General features: G+C 39.9%; 1 protein-coding gene across 5 annotated transcripts in view; it reads right to left on the reverse strand.

Annotated features, from left to right (window-relative positions):
- Positions 1–5306: 5306 nt before the first annotated feature.
- Positions 5307–21226, reverse strand: part of LOC144701898 (ion channel POLLUX-like protein, putative (DUF1012)) — a 30302-nt gene continuing 14382 nt past the window's right edge. For 4 of the 5 annotated variants that reach the window (XM_078573703.1, XM_078573705.1, XM_078573706.1 and 1 more), the window contains 20 exons: positions 18179–18250; positions 17629–17704; positions 17446–17544; positions 17214–17368; positions 16994–17098; positions 10994–11080; positions 10758–10842; positions 10203–10350; positions 9959–10035; positions 9808–9888; positions 8846–9037; positions 8665–8778; positions 7029–7121; positions 6788–6914; positions 6650–6726; positions 6202–6249; positions 6053–6122; positions 5885–5958; positions 5624–5734; positions 5307–5545 (listed from right to left, as the gene is read on the reverse strand). In XM_078573703.1, the coding sequence (XP_078429829.1) occupies positions 5444–5545; positions 5624–5734; positions 5885–5958; positions 6053–6122; positions 6202–6249; positions 6650–6726; positions 6788–6914; positions 7029–7121; positions 8665–8778; positions 8846–9037; positions 9808–9888; positions 9959–10035; positions 10203–10350; positions 10758–10842; positions 10994–11080; positions 16994–17098; positions 17214–17368; positions 17446–17544; positions 17629–17704; positions 18179–18250 (1993 nt within the window). In that variant the 3' untranslated portion in view covers positions 5307–5443. Of the gene's footprint in view, positions 5546–5622; positions 5759–5884; positions 5959–6052; positions 6123–6201; positions 6250–6649; positions 6727–6787; positions 6915–7028; positions 7122–8664; positions 8779–8845; positions 9038–9807; positions 9889–9958; positions 10036–10202; positions 10351–10757; positions 10843–10993; positions 11081–16993; positions 17099–17213; positions 17369–17445; positions 17545–17628; positions 17705–18178; positions 18251–21226 lie in introns of those variants that run through there. The other variant, XM_078573704.1, reaches the window with a different exon arrangement.

A 21226-nucleotide genomic window follows, 5' to 3' on the forward strand; every position in this document is an offset into this window, starting at 1 on the left:
ACAAGGATGGCAAGGAGAAGGAGGACGCTGAGAACGAGGACGAAGAGAAGGGAGAAAGGACGGATGAGGGCGTGAAGGCGAACCTCGACAAGGAAGCCGGCATCGAGACTAGGGTTGAGAGGAGGTGAGGCGACGATGGGGAGGAGTCCTAACCTGGGAGCGCCGTGGGACAGAGATTGCCCGAGGGATGCAGAGCGCACGCAGGAGATCGCCGGAGATGATTCGCAGACGGAAGATGCAGGGCGACAGAGGGAAAAATCCTCCGCCGCCCTAGACGCCGATGCGGAAATTGCTCTAGGTCATCGACCTAGGCTCTAATACCATGTTGAAGAAGATAAAATGGATAGAACTTGGTTACTTAGAAAGGAAGGGATACATGCCCTTATATAGGGCTGAGAGAGAGAGAGAGTATTACAGATTTATCTATGTGGGATTAAGAGATGGAACCCTTAGTGGGCTAAGGTCTAGTGGGCCTAATAGGCCACACCACCTATTTCCCAACAGTTAGAGATACATAGTGTATCACTAGGGTATGCAGCGAGATGTTAATGAGGAAGTGCCGTATGAGTTGAATGCGCATTCCGGGGGATAGAAAATGAAGTTTTCACCTTTCGAGTTTCTTTCTCAGCTTGGCCAACAACGCATCAAAATAACCATATCGTGTGTGACCATGAAAGTTGGGACATACAAAATAGTCAAAAAGTTGGCATCCTTGTGAGTATCGAGTATAATGGTGGATGATATGTGAGCATTTTATGGTTGTAGATGGTCCTACCATATATCTGCTCTTTGAGATATTGACGAGCTTGCCAGAGGCCCCCTCGTACTTAGTAAGTGCATTTCATCAGCCCCTCACTAGATTTTTTGATCCATTAAGGGAAAGGATCACATCATCTGTGAATAGAGAATGTTAGATCATGGGGCAACCCTCTTTCAAAAAATATGCTTGTTTAAGTGATCAACTGAAGACATCTTCCATCAATATGAACAGGGTGAGTGAGATAGGGTCACCTTGTTGTAGACCGCGCATGGTAGTGAAGAAGCGAGCAGAGTTTCCATCCATCAACATAGAGAAATGATTCTATCTAATACAAGCATCAACAAGATCAATGAATCCAATAGCAAAACCAAAGCGACACTCTAGTAAGGAAAGTCCACTAGACTCTATCAAAAGTCTTCTCCATATCGAGTTTGATGATGATGTTTGAATGCAGAATATGAGAGTCTAAAGACTGTGCTAACTTGTGACATAGTATTATATTGTCATGGAATTGTTGGCCTTTGACAAAACTACACTGCTCAGGAGAGATGAGTCTATCAAGGTAGCTCCCAAGTCGATTTGTAATGATTTTAGATGTAACCTTGTAGCATACATTACAAAGGCTAATGAGTTAAAAGTCCCTAAAAGAAATAGGATTATCTACTTTTGGGATTACATCAAGGAAGTGGATTTCCAGCTTCTAAGACATATTTTGTGTATCAAGATATTCTTGATAGACTGCACTAAGTCTGTGCCTACCATATCCCAAGAAACTATGTATAACTCATTGAAAAGTCATCAGGCTCTAGGGCTTTGTTCCCATTAAGTGAGAAGACCACCTCCTTGATCTATGTGCACGTAGGAAGGGTTGTGAGTGTTGTTTTCCTGGTCAGTCACCAGAATTGGGATGGAGGAGAGTATATCCTCAGTCATCTCTATTGGTTGGGAGGTAAGAAGGGAACGAAAGTAGATAACGCCAGCTGTCACCAACTGTTTTGGATACTAATTCTACGTCCCTGGTAGGATCATATAGTTAGGTTGAGATCTATGTCGGATCAAGGCATGAAAGGAGCATGTATTTTTATCACCCTCTTTAAACTACTAGATACCTGATTTTTGGAGATAGTAAATCTCATTTCGTTGCATGGCATCATCAAGCTTCTCCCTAATCGTCATCTTTAGCTCCTAAGCTACAAATGGATTGAGTTTGATTAGCTGTTCTCTGGGTCAAAATTGTAGCTCATTGGAGTTTAAATGTTTTGGTTTATTCATTTTTTGAGTTGAATATGACAATATAAACCTTACTTAATAAAACCCTTTACTTATCATGAAAGGAAATAGAAAATTTTAATTTCTCTACTGCCTATCAGATGATGCATATGGCATTTTGGATCTGAAGTTCTTAAAATAGGGCTTTCACAAAATTAGCCTTTTTACCTTTTGCTTCTGATTTCATAATCTATTCTTAAAACCTAGAAAACTAAATTTTTAAGGGGTTTTCCTATACTTTATGTGTAAACTACTTTCATGTGCAAAACTCAATCCATTTAGAAAGGGTTAGATAATAAATATTGATCATGGAATTCCATGTGGTGTCAACAATACGCTAGTGTAAGGGAATGTACTTACCCGCCAATCCTAACCTAGAACAGATCTTTTTTATGAACTCAACCAGAATTAATGTTTTTTTATAAAATTAATTGAATTTTGACATTTATTATGTTTCACATTTCATTTAATTTTTTAGGTTTTTAAATTTATTTCAACTTTACTTTCAGTATGTTTCCCTTGTTATTCGTTTTCTTTTTCAGATTTTTCGTTCTCTTTGTAATTTTTTTCATTTTTCTGTTTGATTTTTTCGTTCGAATTCTACATTTGTTTCTATTTTCACTTATATTCTTTCGTTTTTAAGTTTCCATAGTTATTTATTATGTTTTAAATTTTATTTTTACCAATATTTCTAAATTTAATTTTTTATGTCTACTATTTTTATTTTTTTCTTTATATTTGGTTTGAATTTTTTACTTGTTTAAAATTTCCCTTTACCTTTTTATTTGGGCAGTCGGGGATTTTTTACTCACTCGAATGTTATTTTTAATTTTAATTTTTTCATCTTTTACTCGTACATATTTGATTTTATTTTTTGTTCTCTACACGTTTAAATTCCCTGACTAACGCCAATTGTTTGTCACATAAATTAGAAGAGGAATTAAGATATTTATCTCTTCCTTCACCTTTTTTATTAAAAAAAATAAAAATATATTTTTTAAAACTTAATGCACTTTAAATTATGGGTGGTAACATTTTAGTGCTTGAGAGTAAAATATTATTTCTTACTTTCAATAATATTCGTAGTTCGAAACTATTTTAATGAAATAGAAGAACTAGGGTTAAAATATGTATATCTAAGGGATTGTTGGCTCAGAATTTTTTGTGCCCCTTACTGCCCGAAATTCCCCTTGGGTACACAGAAGTCTGTGTTTTAACAACATGGTCCTCCCCCGTGCTTTTGTGTCTTATTCCAGATTAAACCTCTATCCGCTGGCCTTTGGACCCTAAATAGGATGGCTCTAAGGGCTTCCCATTTTATTTAGTTTTATTTTTAAGATTTTAAATGCTGAAAGAATATAAACCTCAAGTTCAGGAAATTCAGTTGAACTTTTTCAAGTTAATTTATCATGTGTACCTAAACTTAAGTTAATCATCAATCAGGTCATCACTAAATACCCATGAGGTAGAATGAAGCTATTTTCATGCACTCAGGCTAAACTTCTATATTCCTAAATAAAATGTATATAAAGTGATTTGATGTGATATGACAAATGTCCACATATAAATATATCACTTTTGCTTCAATAGTGCACCCAAGTCATAAATTATCTATCCTTACATTCTGAAGAGGGTTAATGAGATGCGGGTTTGGTGAGCATATCAAAGGTATGAAGCTAATGGGATAAAACACACTAAAATTGATCACATTCTTTCATAGATTTTATAGAAAAGTGTATATTTACTTATCATCCATTAGACGATATGACTCTCAAAGGGGATGATCACAAAGAAATTATAAAATCTAAACATCATGTAAGGATATTTTGTTTGTGATCATTCACTCTACCAACATCAATCAAGCATAATTTAGGGTTGTCTCCCATGAAACTTTAAACCACTTTGATGAAGTTCCATCTGGAGGAGAGAAACTCTTAGAGCCAAATTATTTTATGTGAAACAAAAGTTGGAAAATGAGAGCATTCATAATCCATTTCATCAAAACAGAACAAAGCATTTGGGATTGGACGTATACTTCATGAAGAAGTTGGAAACTGGGTTTGACACCTCTTATGTCAGACGATAGTAAGAGTGTACATATTTTTTCACAAAAGAATTCCATTCGCCATCACTGAAAAGGCTCATTGGTAAGAAATACAAAATTTCAGCTTGCGGGGAAATGTTGAGAACCTATGTTTGACAAAACATCTTAAAATTTTTCCAAAAAGCAGGCACGGATCTTACCATATGAACGGCAGGCTTGTAAACGTGGGGATGATTCGCCGACATTAATCAAATGGTTTTCTCCCTTTATTTTCTGAATTCTACTCTTCTGTGACTCTGGACAATCTTTGACAGATCACTTGCTGAATCTCCCTAAGATCATTGAAACTGTGATTGAACTCACTCACCGGCTTCTCAAATAAAAACCATTGGAACTGCGATTGAATGAGTTCCAATGAAAAGCATAAATGACCAAAATACCTCTGACAAGGTTTGGTTATCTCTTATGTCCCCCAGACCCAGTCAGAGGTATTTTAGTCATTTATGCTTTTGTACTTCTGTTTAAATACTCGTGGATATCCTCTAAGGAGGGCAGTCCTCATTTGGAGGGAAGATCCTCGCAGAGGGAGCGAGGTCCAGCTTGGACCTGTTGTCATTGGCATCTTACTCTCTTTTCTTCCTAGTCTCTCATGCTTTTGCTCCGATAGGGACAGAAGTTTGGGTCCTTATCACTATATACTGTGTCGGATTTCCTATAAGAGTCACTAAGTATGCCTTTAGTGATCATGAAAAGATGTTTGGCTGATTGTTGACGAATGCGCATATTCAGATCTTGACTTGAATTATTCAGGATCCTGATAGGATCATCATGTTAGCCCAGAGGGGCATTTCAGTCATTTGGCTATTGTGTATTTCCTTTAAATAGGGATGCCCTCTCTTTAGGAGGGCAGCCAAGAATGATGAAGTAAGGTCTCTTGTCTCCCCTCTCCACGTCTAGATCCTCTCTCCCCCACTCGACGATCCCCGTCCCTCGTGATCGCGTCTTCAGGCAGCTCGTCCTCAGCCGATCCCTACCCCTCTGCTCGGCCTCCTCTCGGAGCCTTAATGTTTCACCTCTCGACAACGGGAACTTCTACCTTGCCTCGCCCTCTACTCTCCTTCGATACGAGCCTAGATCAAGGTTCATACCAGATCCACACTTCAATATCAAAGTATTAAAATAGTTATAATTAATTTTTTGTGTAAATAGAGCTAATGAACAAACAATGCAACGTTTGTCACCACAGAAATAATCAACATCACTAATGAGAATTTAGTGGACCAGTTTTCACTGTAAACCGAGCAGCTAAAAATACATGATTAGGTGTTCAAAAAATACACATCTTACTTCCTTTCTTCAAGAAAAAATGATTACGTGTTCACCTTCGAGTTTCCCTCAAATTCAGCTATTACAATAAGGTAATCACCCATTCCAAGATCAAGAGGCTCCAATTTATTTTGAGGATTTATAACCTGAAAATCCCATGAAAAATATTTTAAGAGGAAATTGATTAATGCAATACCATAATGCAATATTTATTTTTTATTCACCTTTTTGTTCTTTTTGACATAGCCAATTGCAACTTCTTTCCGGAGTACTGCCCTCTCTGTGAGCTCAGAGAAGGAAGGCCTCTCTCCCTCAGTCATGTAGAGCCCAATCTCCTGTGAACGCGATAATCAAGATACCTCAAGTCATGACAAAAACGCCATTAAAATTTCATTGAGTACAGGAAAAACAAAAAAATTTCATTGAGTACAGGAAAAACAAAAAATAGACAAAAAAATTGTGTAGTTGTGAAAATAAAAAAACACCTTAACATATATTTCATCTCCCTGTGCACTGAGAATGTCCTTCCACACAACATTCAGATCTGTACTTTGAGCAACTGCCATTCATGGAATTTTTTAAAGTAATGAGGTTGACCATTTTGAATAGGGAAGGAAGAAAAAATGAACCAAAAATAAAGGTCTTATTCAAACCTTGGGCAGTCACCAGGCTCATCACTTCTTCGGACTCAATGAATGCAAGGGATGGTTTTATCCTGGTAATCTGCATAATTTGGAGACCACTTTCAAGAAAAATATAAATGAGAAAATAGGGTAACACCAACAGAAGATAGACTGTTTACCTGCTTTCCTAATTTAGTATCTACTAGTTCAGCAACGAGATTTGCCACCTGCCAGTAAAGAGGGATCAAGATATATGTTAACTGTTTAGTTGAGAGTTAAACAGAGAGCCCAAAAGGAAATCTATTCAACTACATTATTACTTATACTTATTCCGTTGACTGCTCGTATGTTCTATCCTTCAATAATTTCTGGTGATCAGGGTATTTATATAATTTTCAGCTTTATGGTTCCTATCTCTGTACAAGGGTAAGGAGCGAAGACTGTTAAAAATAATGTGAATCCCAGGCCAGCGCGTTCCTCGCACCTCCCTGGTCTACTCTCTCTCCTGTTTATTCTCTCTTTGATACACACACTCAAGAATTTAACACACTGTATCAATTTAGGGACATTATCTATTAGTATGTGTACTTCAAAAAAAAATAATACCCAAAGTCATATGACACTAACCTTGATGCCATGACTAGTACAAATATTTTCAGCAAGCAGAAGAGTGTAAGCTGAATGCTTGTCTGCTCTTGATGGGTCTGTAGATTATAACTAGTAAAAATTAATGTGAGAAAAATTGAATATTTTTTTTTCCATTACCTCCAATGAGCCATTCTCGATCAGATATTATTGAAATTGTCAAAGGAATGTCTTGGTTGCCTTTCCCCGATAATCTAGTGTCCAGTATTGCATCTTTTAGATCATCATGATTCATTGGATTTCCGACCTGGATTACTCAAAATACTAAAGTGAAAAAAGCATAAATTTAAATAACTTGGATTATAAAAATAATAATTACACAGTTGAAGAAGATATGGCAGTTGTAAGCACAGATGATGACCTTATGAAAAACCTTAACGTTTTTCAGATGACTCTGGATGGAAAAACGTCCTGAGCTTCTTCTTTCATCTACAGGAACTTCAGACAATACTTCCTGTAAAAGAACGTCATGATAAATTCAATGAATAAAAAATGAAAAAATGTACATTCTGCGAAAGAGGCAGTAAAATTAGAAGCTTCCATCAAAATATGTTCTATGGTTGTTTGTAAACGAATTTATTTTTTGAATAAATGTAAATAAAGGAATCAAAAGCTTCATTTATTCAAGTATCCTATAAAAGAGAAATACATTGGGGGGACATTGTCTAAAATAGTGACAATTTTTAATTGTTCTTGTCCCAAAAACAGATAGATTCAATTTTGTTGCATTATAATTTTAGTTTAAAATGATTTCAGATACATGATTGAAGTAAATAGTATCAGGCCCCATTTGGCAAGAATGAGGCTGATAGATAAGGGGCTTCTGGAGAAAGCTAGATAATTAAAGAGAGAACATGAAAAATAAAATGATAAATAAACAACACATTTTGATCTATAACTTTCCCTCATATACAGCTCATAGTAATGAGCCTGTTAGGGTAATCAACCCCTACAATGGTGATACAAATGAAGAGGAAAAGTTAATGTCTGTGTAACTCCTCCGAAATCATGTCCACAACCTGAGGAATGTATATCAATCATTCCCATATATGAGGCACGTATCAAGTTGAGGTTCTAGCACTTTTTTGCAATCACGCCCATAGCTTCTGCAGAATTTGAACAGTGGTACCAAAGAGCACAGGAGTCAAGTAGAAGAAACAAAGATACAGATGATTGAAATTTCAGGAGATGGGCTACTTTATATTAGTATTGCTGTGTTTTATATACAGGTATATATGTTAACAATTACTCTCAGGGTTACCTAATCATCAAAGTATGTCCTGAAACGTGTATTAGTACGACGGACATGAGGGTTCAGCCATGTAGTAGGCTCCCCGAAGAAATCAAGAGTCAAAAAGAAGTTCAACCTTCATTAATATTTTTAGGGTTCAATACATGCTATTTATAACGAGGAAAAGAGCAGATGCGCGATAATGTTCAAATTTCTTCCACCCACTGGATAAGTACTTCAAGGTTATCCATATTCTTGGAGTAAAAATATAGAACAGTTCATGAAATATGACATGAGATTCGGTGTCCGTTTCATTGTTCAGAGTACTTGTTGTATACAGTATTTCTTCCCCCTGTATCCTTTTGGGATATCTATTGCTTCTTCTTGTAGGATGAACATCAGTTACACCATTGTCCCCCGGACTGAAGTGTCACTTTCACCAGTCCCATTGGGAAAAAAAAATGTTACTCACAAAAAATTCCAGAGAGCAATCTGCCAAAGATGTGAATACCACTTGTCTTCCAAGGAGATTCTTTCAAACTCCTGGTCAGAGGTCACTGTCCCCAAAATCTCCTCTTAAGCCATTAGATCAAAATAAGGTCCCTTTGTGATATCTTAGATCATCTGCTTCTATTTACTGATAAACAGGATATATTCAATAGTAAATAGTTAGTCAAACAACAAAATTCTTAAGAGCAAAAATAATTTAACTTAATGGGAAAAAATCAATTAGTGGATGAAAATAATGGGCATAAATGAGGCATACCACGATACTTCCAGGGCCAAGGTAATTGTCGTACTCGCGAATCATTTCATGAACATTTGGCCGCCAACCTAGGATAAGCACACATTCTCTGGGGCCAGGATGATCATCTGATGTCTGCGATATATTTTATATCAGGTCCCTGATGTGGAATGCAGACCAAAATCTCTAGTACAATAATTACCTTTGAACTTGGCTTCAAGGGCCGCTTCACTATGTTAGCAAGCCTTTGTCTTTGTACTTCAAGATACCTTTCTTTTGACTTCGACTTCTTTTGTTGGGACACCATGATTTGTGGAGGCTGAACTTCTTTCAGATTGTTTGACGATAAAATTTCGGGCCGCTTGCTTCCTTGGACTGGTGCAATGAACAATACCTAGGATGGATGACAACGATATCAACTGGTGAACAAGAACTACAACGGATGACAAAGGATATCTAAATCACATTTTAAAGAGATTTTTTTTGAAAATTCATGAGGCAGTTACCCGAACTAATCTTAGTCGATTTGAAGTCATAAGACACTCTCATAAAACACAAATGATCTCATATTTTAAAGAGATATGAGTAACATGGTTCTAGTTCATGGCATTCCCTATTTGTTTAATCCTTCAGAGAATGTATTATAAACCAAAGTCATAAGGATAAACCAAGAAGATCTAACCTATCAAATAAATAACAAGAAATCATGAGAAACTATTTAATACTAGAAACCATTTGAAGTCATAAGACACTCTCATAAAACATCTTAGTCGATTCAAACAACCTGCATTGATTCAAACATTCCTTCTTTGAGAAATCCCACAACTATTCTATCTCTTGTCCTTAATCCTCTCAAGTCCAGAGAGGATGCATCATTTGTGTTTTAAAGTGAAGAAAAGTTTTAATAGCATCAGGTTGATCAAAAATCTCAGTTGATCTTCATTATTTTCAAAAAAAGAGAAGAAACGTCTTGGAGAAGCACCCAGATGATAATGCATTACCACTAGAAATAACAAATCCTTCTGAAATACAGATGAGTAAGATAAGAGACTATAAAAAATACAGATAAAATAAAACTGAAATATACGAGATGGTATATTTACAATTGAATACTGAAATTGAAGAAAAATCATCCTTAGACATCAACCCAGTGTTTATATATACCTTATCAGAGGGAAGAATCTCTTCATCATCACTGGGATGGAAGCATATGCTGTTATTTCTGTAAAGGCCGCAAACTACTACCTGAAAAACATTATTTCTCGATATTTAAATCAAATTATTAAAATATTTATGGTGAAAAGGTATTGCTTACATCTTGAAGTCCACGTCTCACTTGCTCATACTTCAAACCCACAAGTTCTGGAAGGCTAGTTAGATTGAACACATTTTCTGTTTTAGAAATAAAAATAGAATATCATGATGGAAACTTATAAAAAGTATCATTTAATCATAAATACAGAGCAGAAAATAAGTAAAGTTCTGAGGAATTGATGTCAAAGATTCATGAGAGATCTCATAATGAAATTCTAAACAAAATCTTGAGGAAGGAAATGTACTTCGATAATTAAGAAGGTGTCTGTAAATCTTGATAAGCCCTTTTTGTCGAGAACACTGAACAAATAGCTTTGACGCGACCATTTCGACTGGTTCAACTCTCAGGCCAGAGATTGATTTCAAAAGCTCGCTTGACTTTGGGTTTGATACCTTCATTTGAGGTCGGTAATAAATTAGTCAACATAATAAATGTTCCTTATCATGAAGAGAACACAGGAGATTTAAGGATGAGTTGAAAGTGAAAGTGACATGAAGTTATCTCAGAGAGAGAGAGAAAAGATTGTACGCATTAATTGACAGAGAATACAACCAAAAAGACTCTGATCTTTACTAAAACAAATTACTGTCACAGGACGGGTAGATTTCTAAACACTAATTATCGACAGAAGAACCTGAATAATTTCTCATCGTAAACATAACCTTGCTGTTCTATTACGTGACCTGAATAATCATGCTACTCTATCACCTTACATCAAACCAAAAGAAGCTACGAAATCTTGTGGTAATAGATTCAATAGACACATTTTAGATTCTCCAATCAAGTGCAAGCCCCACACCTCAACGACAGCTGGTATGGATGTCATCGTAGGGAGGGACTGCAGCGCTAATAAAGAGAGAACAGCGTCTGTGTCAACTTCAGATCTGAGTCAAGAGGACAATTCAGTAAATAGAATTCTTAGAATCAAGATTTTGAAAGTTTATTCACAAATAGAAAATAAACTAGTTATGTTCCCTAATTGTATAACTCTCAAAATATAATTTAAATCCCTGAATCAATAAAAACAAACATCACCTGTCACCCTTAGAAGGCAATATGATGATTGAACGCGCTTTATTGGCCGCAGCTCGTTCAAAAGATTTGGTCAGACTAAGACTACAGCTGCAGATAGATGATAAGCCCGTGAATTAATTCAATTGGTGAATCGGAAAGCTGTATATTATATGAAATAAAGATCAGCAGTTTCTCTCCAGAAAAAGATAAGTCAACATCTGTCAATGTAAACCTTATCGAGAATATATCTATTATGATTATAAAATTCCTTCTTCGAAAAAGATTTCTATACAATTCTATTGTTTAGTACTGGTTCAAAAGACCAATTCTTAACAACTCATTAAGTTCAAAATTCCATTATGTACTCACACAGAACCCTAACACCAAGGTTTGGGACTGTTGGGATAGAGTGTGGAACCCAATGTTAGTTGTTGTCCTGCCAGACCAGAGGGCTGCTGAATTCTTGGACATGCAGCAGTTCCTAAACAGTTAAGCCCACGATGAAGCGAACAAGATAGTTGGACATGGGTCAAACGTCCTTTTCAGTCTGAAAGGCATACACGAGAATCCAAGAGGGGGAAGAGGAGGACCCAACAATTATCCCAGCGTGTAGGTTTATATGGCGGCAGAAAGTACCAATGAAGGTACGTATTTTGTATGGCTTCTGTTCGGAGAAGACTAATGACCCAGATCTTTCACATAACGCTATATCCAGATACATCGTCGGCATATGTGTTATGCTCAGGACGGGGAGAAGAATGTCTGCACCTATTTTTCAAGTGCCTTTTTTGTGGCACCGTTTGGGCCAGCCAAGAAATATCAATCATGAAAGTGAATTCAGAAGAGGCTTTTTGTGGCTCAATCCAGAAATGCAGGTGGAGAAGAAAGGAAGAAGGTGGGCCGGTACTGGTGGCACCTTGGGCCATATGGTTGCATATGGTGCAGTTCGGTAAAGGATGGCTTTTACCGATGGGGCTATCCATGAGTTGGAGGGACTTTAGGCAGCCTGGTTTCCTCGGGTCATGGATGGAGAGAGGAGGGGTTTAAACATGTGAGGATAGACTGAGATTGGCGTATAAGGCTCTACTAGGACGGTCATCGACTCGTCTGGTGATTGTCCCTTTTCATGGTTCAGAAAAAAAAAATTAAGTTCAAAGAATTATTAAATGGAGGCATGAGTTATGACACCAGTGCATGAATGCTTCGTCAATCAAAAGAGAAATTATTAGAAATTTCAAAAATCTGTCCCTAAATCTGAAAAACTGGAACTTTTGCAACCATTATTTCAGAAGTTATCATCAAAATCTTTAGCTAAGCACACAACATAATTTTTTTTTATTTTCATGATAAACTTCATATAGATATTTGAAAATAATTCCTGAGATAGGAACTTCAAACAAATGTATGCCTATATTAGGTGAGTAAAAATATGGCGTATAAGGAATTGATGAGAGTAAATTTGGAGAGTAAAGTAACTTAGGAATTGAAGAGAAAACATATTTTTTTATGAGAAAATATCAAAGTATAAGAAAACGTGATTGATCTATAGCTTCACTCTAAAAAAAACAACTGAGTAAATTATAATTCCACTGCATGAAGCTCCAACGTGAGAGTTCTTTGATTTTTAATTGTGCTAGGGGTGGAGAAAATATCGGATGATTCAAAATTAAGATTGTTGAATATGTTGTTTCTCCTTATTTTCCTTATGTACCCCTGCTTTGCCCTATCTCTCTCTCCAACTCTCTATATATGTACTCCTGTTATGGAACCTTGAAATCTAATGAGAACATTTTTCAGTTTCTCTCTCAAACCATCCCTCTCCTCTGGGTTTCTTCATGGTATCAGAGCCATTGCTCTTCTAGCTCATCCACCAGGATCCGCTTCCTTGTTGGGTTTCTCACAAGTCAAAGCTTATTTGCTCACCCGTTAGGTCGAAACGCAAGTCGCAGCCGCTGGCGACTTACAGCCGCAGGCCGCCCCCTGCAAGCCGCAGCCACAAGCTGCAGCCACAGCGCGCAGCTTGAAATCCGCAGACGCAAGCCGCAGCCGCAGCCGCAAGCGGCCCCTGCAAGCTGCAAGCCGCAGCTGCGGGGCGAAGTTCTACCAGCCGTAGCCGCAGCTGCTATCCATCGTCCCTGTAAGCCGCGGCCAGAGCTCTATTGCAGCTTCGCAAGCTCCTCCTGTTGGCTTGACTTCAGTCTGACTTTGAGTTAGGTCAGGTCCTCTTCACACTCGATACATGGTCTTTCTACGGCCGTGCGCGCGCCAATTCAAGTTACCGAATGGCCTCCAACGACTCCACCACTTCTGCTGCCACTTTGCTCCCAAGACTGCCTCAACACTCATCTGAATTGAATTCTTGGCACTATTCCCTGCCACGTATGCCGTCTGAATTCCGATTTACTGGATTGAATCTTCTTCAATGGCGCTAGTATGTTCAAATTACCTTGAAAGGGAAGCTCATGAAGCAACTTGTGGATGACCCGCCCTCTCCCACTGCCTCTCACTATGAGCACTGGCTTGATGTTGAGGGTGTAGTTCACAGGTGGCTGCTCGACAGTATCAGCCCATCCTATGCTGCTGAATTCTTTTCCTTAAACTCCGCCAAGGATATTTGGGACGCCCCTCAAGAATCCCACTCGAAGCGGAACAATCTGGCCACTATCTATGACATCGTCACTCGCTCCACTAACTTGATCCAGGGTCCACGCTCTGTTCGGGCCTATCATCTGGAGTTGTCGTCTCTTTGGGCTGAGTTGGACCACAACATGCCCCCTGACCCTTATTCGGTTGACCGTGGATATGTTCTTCAGCTCCGGGTGTTCAAATTCCTTATGGGACTGAATTCTGAATACAAGTCTCTTCGCGGCCAACTACTTCATCGGGAAAAGGTTCCTACCTCGAGGAAGCCTTGGTGGCCGTTTAGATGGGAGGAAACCCGCCTCGATTTCTTCCATTCCGAACCCGTCTCGGCGATGGCAGCTCAGCGGCTCAGGAACTCACAGCCTACATCTGTTCAGGCGGTATCGTCATATATGTCTTCTCCTAAGGCGACGTCACCGGCCCTAAACTCCCCGGTCTAGTACTTGGCGTCTACAGGCCATGGTGCTCCTGGTAATTCACCTATCTTCTGCAACTATTGCAAGAAACAAGGTCATACCAAGGAGACATGTTACAAGCTCCAACGGAAGAATGCTCATCAAAACCACTTGATGACTCATCTTCCTCTCCCCTTCGGGCAGTTCCCGCCTCCTACGTCACTTCCTCCACCAACTGCTGACGCCACATCTTCAACGGGAACCCAGCTTCGACATGATGAAATTGACCAACTCCGGCAGCTTCTTCAATCCAAGTTAATGGACTCTACTTCCCTCGTTCATCAAGGTGTCAGGGCAGACGACTACACTTGCTGAGGGGCACGGGGGCCTCTACGTTCTCCATCATCCTCCACCCGCCTCTCCTTCGGTCCCTACCCTCGGCGTAGCTCTCTCCACTGCGACGCCGGATCCCCTTTGGCTTCTTCACCGTCGCTTGGGCCATTCTTCTTTTTCTATCTTGAAGCTTATGTTTCCTCGTTTATTTCATGGACGTCCTGTGGACTGGTTTGTTTGTGAACCATGTCGGTTAGCTAAACATACTCACACAACATATCATTTCTCTGATCCATCTTCACGTTCGTCGTCCCCTTCCTCTCTCATTCACAGTGACCTCTTGGGGCCTGCTCCCGTTCCGAGTGTTTCGGGCGCCCGATATTTGGTGATTTTTGTCAATGATTTTACTCGCGTTACATGGGCATATCTTATCAAACATAAATCCGACCTTTCCCAAACTATCATCTCTTTCCACGCTTTAATCCAAACTCAATTTGCTACTTCCTCCAAACGCTTCCGCTCCGATAATGCGTGTGATTATGTTAATTCCACCCTCTCCAACTTCTTCGCCTCTAATGGCATCGTCCATGAAACCTCCTGTCCATACACTCCTCAACAAAATGGTCTTGCGGAACGAAAGTTTCGACACATCTTTGACACCACTCGTTCCTTTCTTCTTCACATGGACATGCCTAAATTTTTCTAGGGCGAGGCTTCACTCACTGCCGTCCATCTCATCAACTGCCTCCCCTCTAATGTCCTTTCCCATGTTTCTCCTATTGATGCCCTCCATCACGCCTACCTCACGGTTTCCTTGAAAACTAACCTCATTCCCCGCATTTTTGGGTGCACCTGCTACGTCCGTAACCGTCGTCCTACTCGGGACAAGCTTGATGCCAAGGCGATCAAATGTGTCTTTGTGGGTTACTCCTCTCATCAAAAGGGGTATAAGTGCTATCATCCTTCTACTCATCACTTCATTGTCAGCAAAGATGTCAACTTTGACGAATCCACTCCATTTTATGTCTCTGCTTCGTCTTCCTCTCCTTCTTCTCCTTCCTGTGCTGAATCCCTGGATTTCCTTGTATCCCTTCCATCTCTCTCCTTGTCTCCACTCCCTACGCCATCTCCATCTTCTTCTTCTCCTTTGGTTGCTACCTCAAAATTTGTTGGAACCACGAACCATCGCCGTCCGCGTCCCCTCTTACCTGTCCCTGACCCGATACCTCCGCCAACGTCCCCTCCTGAACTGACCCCTCCTCCCGCGGGTGACAACCTTCCTATTGCCCTCCGCAAAGCCTCTCGCCAATGCACCTCCACCCCTTTATATCCTTTGGCCAATTATCTTTCTTCTCATCGCCTCTCCCCGTCCTACCGTGCTCTTCTTATCCGTCTGGATTCCGTCGTCATTCCGAAGAATGTGGCTGAAGCGTTGGCCTCTTCTGACTGGCGACGCGCTATGGACGAGGAATTGGATGCCTTGGACAAGAATCGGACGTGGGATCTAGTGTCTTTACCTTCTGGCAAGCACCTTGTTGGATGTCGATGGGTCTACACCGTCAAATATCAGTCCGATGGCACTCTCGAAAGGTACAAGGCGCGCCTTGTGGCTAAGGCTATACTCAACAATTTGGTGTTGATTATCTGGAGACATTTGCTCTCGTGGCTAAGATGAACATGGTTCGTCTTCTTCTCGTCCTTGCGGCTCATCATGATTGGCCTCTTCAGCAGTTCGACGTCAAGAACGCCTTTCTTCATGGTGATCTCTATGAGGAAGTTTATATGGCCTTGCCTCCTGGCTATGCGACCCCCCTTCGGCACTTCCCTTGGTGTGTCGTCTCAAGAAGGCTCTCTATGGCTTGAAACAATCTCCTCGGGCTTGGTTCGGTAGTTTTACACATTCTATGACCTTATTTGGCTACTCTCAGTGCAATGGTGATCATACACTTTTCTACCGTCATTCCACGTCCGGGGGAGTCACCATCCTTCTTGTGTACGTGGATGGCATTATCATTACGGGGAATGATTCGCAAGCCGCGACTCAATTGGCGACTTATCCTGCTGGTGAGTTTGACATTAAACATATTGGTGTACTCCGGTACTTTCTTGGCATTGAGGTTGCCTACTCTTCGACTGGGATTTTCCCAAGGCATCTGCGAGGCATTATGGATCACCAGTCTCCTCGCAGAGTTGAAGCTGTTGTGTGATCAATCTACTCAACTGTTTTATGATAACAAGTCGGCTATCAGCATCGCCCATGATCCAATACACCATGTCGAAGTGGATCGTCACTTCATCAAAGAGAAGCTTGAGTCTGCCCAATTTTACATATCATATGTTCCCTCCGCCCAGCAGAGAGCTGACTCCGCGTTTCCAAGAATTGTGCGCCAAACTGGGAATGGATGATATCCACTCGCCAGTTTGAGGGGTACTGTTGAATATGTTGTTTCTCCTTATTTTCCTTATGTACCCCTGCTTTGCCCAATCTCTCTCTCCGACTCTCTATATATGTACTCCTGTTATGGAACCTTGAAACCTAATGAGAACATTTTTCAGTTTCTTTCTCAACCCATCCCTCTCCTCTGGGTTTCTTCAAAGATAAATATATTTTTTAAGTTTTATTCAACCAACTGTCTCTGAATTTGGTTACCTTTTGTTGACAATATCAATATGGTCCAGATCTTTTGCAACATTGTCTCGAAACTTCTCCATCTGCTTCCGAGTGAGATCAGACAATATGATGATTCTTTGCTTCCTACAATCAATTTTTTGGCAGAAAACAGAGTGATTAAATACATCTAAGAAATCGGAGCCACTAAAAATAACTTTAATTTTCAAAAGCTAGCGACTTATAGAAAAGAAATACACACCTTGATGTAGCCTTGCCCACTCTAATAGCAGATTCATGATGTTTATTCAGTTGCTTCAGTATATAAGGAAGATGACTGTTTATCCCACAAATTACAATATGATCACTTTCCATGACTTGCATTTGGGCTCCTTCCCTAATCTTTTGCATGTTGTGCTGGACGAAAATAATTGTTCCAAATCAGTTTTTTTTAATTACAAAATAAAACATCAGTTTCCGTTATTGATGCTAACCCTAAATTGTTCAGTCATTGTGCTCAATAAGCGTGAATAAAATAGAATTCCCCATAGAGCAAGGGTAAGGCCAATAACACGTTCAACACGTGTTCTTTCCTGAAACGGGAAAATGAATGTCACCATTTCCATGGCATCAAAACAGTAATCACGAATAGAACCAAGTGCACATAGAGTTCTTACTCTTAAATGAGTTGAAGATGAACAAAGACAAGCCCATGCATCCCATAAACAATCTTCCAAGGGTTTCTGTTTTTTCCTAATGATAAGAACAGGTACTCAATTTCTTTTAAAAGAAATCATGATTTCAGGGTGACACTAAAACATATTTCTTGCCAACATCATTCAAAAGGAGATGATTTTTTTCTAGAACATTTAAAAAGGAAATGTAAAATATTTCAAAAGTGAAAAATGCTTTCATTTTAGTCTGCATAAACCAAAAAAAAATGCCTCTAGAGAGACAATTTTAGTGATTATCCTTTCATTCGTGAGTTTTAACCCCTAAGTAACAAAATGGTGGTAAGGTTTCCATTCAATACTTTTTCTTTAGATTTATTTCCTGAAATTTTGGATGATCCTTGAAACACAAGATTCTGACTCTAGAGGTATTATTACGTTCATTTTCAGACATAACTGTTACTGAAAAGAGTACCCCAAAATGAATGAGACTAGAATAAAAACTTGTCCCCTTTCTAGACTTCATTTCACATTAAAATGTCTTTCAATGGCATACCGATATCTGTAGAAAAGTAAGCCTCCCACGATGACAAATGAGAAACAGGCGGCAAGAAGTACAATAAGAAACCTGTATTGTATAGAATATTTCAAAAAGTTAATTTTGGGGTTTATCTTGAATCATATTTATAAAATAATGAATAATTTACATTGTATTCAGCAGCCCCTTCTATCAACAAATATCAGAGAAAAGTATGCATAATACAAGAAAGAAAGAGGCAAAATTACTTTAAAAATCAGGTCATAAATAATTGTATTTTAAAATTTTTAACATTTTTTATTTTATTCATCACAAAGTTCTATGGGTGTTGTATCATACCATAGATCTGATATATTTATGGTTCTAAATTATGTCAATGAACATGCTGCTATCCAAGAAAACCTATATTTTAGGTTGTAATCAGTTAAGACTCCGATCAAGAGATATCAACGGCAGCAGGGGGGCAAATGAACCCCTGAATTTTCGGGCCAACGAAGGGAGCCAGAACTAGCCCAACCCGTTAAGGGTTATGACTCACGGAGTACCGTGAGTGATAAGAGAAGGGGGAGGCGAAGGCAACGGCAGGGAAGACAACTCTTGTAAGCCCTAACTCCCTTCCTTAACTATCTCTCAACTTTCATTCTGCCCTATCCTCCTTCCTCTCCTTTCTACTGCCATTTCCAGGAGTACTGGCGGTGGGATCATCGGCATCACCGCGTCAGGATCGTACTGCCATCTCCTTCCTTCCGGCATCCCTTCCCTACCTCCACTTCCTATCCTCTCTTCTTATCTATTGAACCTCATCTTCTGTTGCTATTACGTTGTGAACGAGTTTATTTTGCAATCGGAGAAACTTTCAATGTTTCCCCTGCTGAGCACGAAGCGGGGTCTTATCATAACCCAATCGGGCTTCAATTTCCTGCAAAGCTAAGAGTGCTCATTTCCGAGTGGATAACGGTATCCAATAGTAGTATTTTAGCAACCAATACCCAAAATCGCCATCTGAGATCCAGAAATCAGTAAATACAGATTGTATTTCCCATTTCCAATATCCTGTTCAACTGCTGTCCTGATATCGTCATCCTATAGGGGTTTGGGATGACAAACACTACTTCTGATTGGAAACAAATCTTTCTCCAAAGTAAATCAAGCACTAGAACCCTAAAACACAACTCTTGTGACCTGACAGGATCATGGAAAACAGTAACTTATGTTTGGAGATGAAAGGAGAGACCTAGAGGTCTTCAAGGGAAGAGAGGGGAATAGGAGTAGAAACTGCAAGCTATGGAAAGTTGAGGTTTGACATCAGGAAACCTCCTCGGAGACTGTCGTGTAGGGTTGACGAGAGCCCTCCTCTATATGTGATCTATGGATGCTCTCTTTCTCAACAAGTCCCTTTTTAAGCATCTACGGTATTGTCTAGGTATGTCCACTAGGCCAGCTAAACTTCTGGGTCAAACTGAACTGAGCCAGATTGAACTGGGACAGTTAGGTTAGGTGTGCCCTTCTCACATCTGCATGAATAGGAACCCACAAGTGTGCAATGAGCCCCATGACTCCGAATGATAGTAGACACAGTGGGGCATCATTGCTGGCCTCTCTGAGATACACCTTGTCCTTGAGATGGAAAGAGAGGGATTGAAATCCAATTCGTCTGCTGTCTCCCAGTGGCTCTGATGGAGGCAGCAAATGTCACGGGATAAGAACCTCAAAACCTCTAGTCTTGCCCACATTCCGGACATCTCTGGGTTAGGTGGAGATATTGAGCTGTCCGCTCATTGTGGATGGGATCAATTCGACCATGCATTTCTTCAATGACGAAACTTGGAAGACCAGGTGAACAGTAATATAGTCCGTACGTGCCAGCTAATAGACCATGATAGATTCTGGAAGCACCTGCGTTGTTGAGTGGTAGTGAAGCAACAGAGGTACGCCTCAAGGCAGAGATTGACAACATTTGTCAGTCTACTAGTCTGGGGGGTATAAGCAGTGCTCTATTTCAATTAAGTGCCTTGTGAGAAGAAAAGTTTCTCTGGGAAGGTGTTGGTGACGAGCTTGCCATGGCCATTGATCATGGACCATGGGAAGCTGAGAAGGCGAGCAATTTCGGCTATGGAGGAGTACATCACATCCAAGTTGTGAAGGGTGCTACAAAGGAGCAAAGTGGGCATACTCACTCTCCTGGCCAACCACCACCAAGATGGTGTCGAACACCTCCAATTATGCATACCTTCCCCAATGTTGAACATAATCTCATCTTAGATCTTATCAGGCAGGGAACCAGGCTGCAGCAAGCCAGAGGGCGGCGAGCGTAGAGTACTTGACCCAAAAAAAAATCACACAGCTGCACATGAGATTATACTTGCCATATTATTCATCTCCTAAAGAAATCTTGGGCTAAGTGAAGCATACGCATAGAGACAAAGTGAGGGCTATTAGACATAATCCTTGAGTTGCAGGAAAAGAGGCTAGACAGGACATTTTAACTCTCAACGACCCATCTGTAATAGACTGTTGGGCCCTAGAAGCCCCATAGTTCCTTCACATGTCATACTCTGCACCTTGTCGCCATTAACTAACTTCCATTCCAGCCACCCACACTCCTGTGGCTTTCAATGGCAATCTGCCATTAGCCAAAAATTCACTTATCATAGTTGGGAGAGAGTCTGTTGTCAGCTAATACTAAGAGGACCACTTGCAGGTGCTCCGAATGAGCCTCAACTGACACGCTTTAGACAGGATATCATCAACGAATATGGCGGTACTGGAGAATGCAGTACATTATGAACCGGAAGGTAATGTGTGCAATTTTGAAGACAAAGGGCGTCACCTGGGATGTATAGTGCCCTTGATGATTTCAGAAGACCCTCTTCTCGACATCATTTGCCTTCATGTGGATTTAATGATAGCCTGATTTGAGATCCAGTTGATAAAAGATGGTTGCGCCATATAGATTATTAAGCAGGTTGCCCACCAGAGAATAGGGAAGTGGTCCGAAATGGCGATATTGTTGAAGACAAAAATTATCGGCGTAGAACGCGCCACATTTCTTCTTCACCAGTAGGA

The sequence above is a fragment of the Wolffia australiana genome, chromosome 4 (genome assembly GCF_029677425.1).
Source record: "Wolffia australiana isolate 7733 chromosome 4, ASM2967742v1".
In the NCBI taxonomy this organism is placed as follows: Eukaryota; Viridiplantae; Streptophyta; class Magnoliopsida; order Alismatales; family Araceae; genus Wolffia; species Wolffia australiana.